The sequence below is a fragment of the Triticum aestivum genome, chromosome 4B (genome assembly GCF_018294505.1).
Source record: "Triticum aestivum cultivar Chinese Spring chromosome 4B, IWGSC CS RefSeq v2.1, whole genome shotgun sequence".
NCBI classification, from domain to species: domain Eukaryota; kingdom Viridiplantae; phylum Streptophyta; class Magnoliopsida; order Poales; family Poaceae; genus Triticum; species Triticum aestivum.
This window is the reverse complement of record NC_057804.1, coordinates 243850515-243852998: the sequence shown is the minus strand read 5'-3', so window position 1 is coordinate 243852998 and position 2484 is coordinate 243850515. Positions and strand designations below refer to the sequence as shown.

General features: G+C 48.9%; 1 protein-coding gene across 1 annotated transcript in view; it reads left to right on the top strand.

Annotated features, from left to right (window-relative positions):
- Positions 1–1874: 1874 nt before the first annotated feature.
- The window catches only part of LOC123091911 (ubiquitin C-terminal hydrolase 12), a gene marked incomplete in the record, with an annotated part of 50460 nt that continues 49850 nt past the window's right edge, over positions 1875–2484 (top strand). Inside the window, 1 exon segment of the mRNA XM_044513529.1 lies at positions 1875–2484. Coding sequence (XP_044369464.1) covers positions 2067–2484 — 418 coding nt within the window.

Genomic DNA, 2484 nt, shown 5'->3' with positions numbered 1-2484 from the left:
CATATTTCTTGTCCTATCCGTTTAAACCACACAGACGTTTGGTGACTCTGGGTGGATGGCCGGCACCTCCACGTCATGTGTCATCTGATGAATAAAATGAGAAATCCAAAGATTTTGTCAAAAATTGCTCGTTTGGAAATTTGCGGAGGTGATATGCATTGGAGATGCCAACATTAGAGCATCTCTAGCAGATCCCGCGATCGGCCATCTTACAAAACTTTTTCATAGTACCGCGAACCCTCCGACGAAATAGACCCCATAAACCGCGTTTTACAGGATCCGTTCGGTGCCGGAGGGCTGGCGGTATCGCAAATTCCGCATAACTTCATAAATTAGAGATTTGAACAAAGAAAACTGAATTGAATCATAATATAAATTAAACAAATGAATATAGATGGTCTGAAAAGCAATTCACAAATACAAGAATTGGTCTCATTACAACAAATGTTTGAATTCGAATTATTATTACAACACCAAATCGTTTAATCACACTAATACGAAGGGAGAATGTACCCCCCCCCCCCATAGAGTTGCCAACGATGCTCAATAAGATCATGCTTGAGTTGGTTGTGTGAATCACAGTTCTCAATCTTTCAATAGGTCTCAAGAAATGCAATGATCTCATTTGTGTCCCTAGCAGGCTTCACACGGCTACCAACATTGTCATAACTGTACTCCAAGTCCAAATCCCTCTCATCCTCGATGATCATGTTGTGTAAAATTACACAAACAGACATGATGTTTCTGAAGGATTTTTTTATCCCAGAAGCGAGCATGACCTCAAACAATGGCAAACCAAACTTGCAAGACACCAAATGCCCTCTCAATATCCTTTCGGCAAGCTTGTTGTGCTTCAACAAAAAAATTGTGTTTCTTGATTTTGGGATCACTAATGGTCTTCACAAAATGTTGACCAGGAAGGATGGCCATTGATGGAATAGTTGTAAGCTGGAGCTTTGTTACTAGTTAGCTGAGCAAATAGATGAGACCGTTGCTGGACATTGATATCACTGAGAGACCCTAGCAAACGAAAGAATGCCAAATATATAAATCATCTGAAGCCACAACTTCAAGCACAATGGTGGGTTTTTGTTGGGGCCGGTGTATTACCCTACCCAAGCCACCCGACAGTTCTTACACCTTCAATGCATGCATCAATACTACCTAGCATGCCCGACCATCCCCTTTCTTTCTTCATTGCCATGAGCCTCTTTGTATCTTATTCGTTTGGAGCACGAAGGTACTTCGGGCCAAAAACTCGAATCATTGTCTCGGCAAATACACGGGCGCATATGATGGTGGTATCTTCTCCAATGCGGAGATATTCATCCGTGTAGTCGACCGGAACACCATATGCAATCACTCTTGTCGCTGCCAATATTTTTTGATATGCACTAAAGCCAAACAAACCGGCGACATTCCTACGTCGAGTGAAAAAACGACAATTTTGCTCACAAGCTTCAATGATGCGCATGAATAGGGACCTATGCATTCGATATCGCCTACAAAAGAGGTGAGTCGGATATGCCGGTACCTCGGCGAAGTGGTCCTTCATGAGCATCTTGTCGCCGAGAGCTGGGTTGCGGGGAATGCATAGCCAGCCGACCATGGATCCGTGCCGCTTTTTCTTCGGGACCGCCTCAATTTCATCCACGAGATGCACCAACACAGGTTGTCGACATCGTCGCCAAGGAACATCTCTTCTATGTCCAAATCATCAAACGAAGACGACGAGGATGAGCTTCAATCCATCTACAAAATGCACCCGAATCGCCCGCGAATTTCACCCGAACCTCAACCGAGCCAAATCAAACACAATTCCACGGGCGTTGGACATACCTCGCCCGAAGCCAGCCGCCGAAGCAAAGCCGTGCCGCCCCTTTTCTCCCCCGCCGGCCGAAGCAAAGTCACGCCGCCCCTTTCTTCTACCCGTCGCCGAAGCAAAGCCGCGTCGCTCCTTCCTCCGGCGCGCGCGGGCGAGGCCCACCGATTCCGAGGCTCTCCGGCGCCGGAACCAACTGGATTCGCCTGCTACAAGGCCGCATGTAAAGCCCCGGGGTGGATCCATGGCGCCGGCGGCGAGCGCGAGGCCCCGGACACAAATGGGCACCCCCACGCTGAAACTTGGTGGAATGTATGCGGCGCGGGGTGAAGGAGCTTTCGAACAACGTGGGACAGCCATGGGCAGCAAGAACGGGCCGGGATGTGCGGCGGCGGCGGCGACGACGACGAGGAGTGGAGGCGCGAACAAAAGCGAGCGAAAACTGGCAAAAACAGGCGCTTCTCCCGCAGATTTGGAGGATCCCACAATAAAATTTGTGGAACAACCTAATACACAATTTTTTTTACTGTTTTACCTGCGGCAAGGAAATGAAATCAGGCTCCATGTTGCGGCCAGAGGCCACTCCTCCCCCTCCTCCCACAACCCAACTCCCATCTGCTCCGCCTCGCCGCATCCTCTCCAGCCCTTGCCTCCGCCGCCTT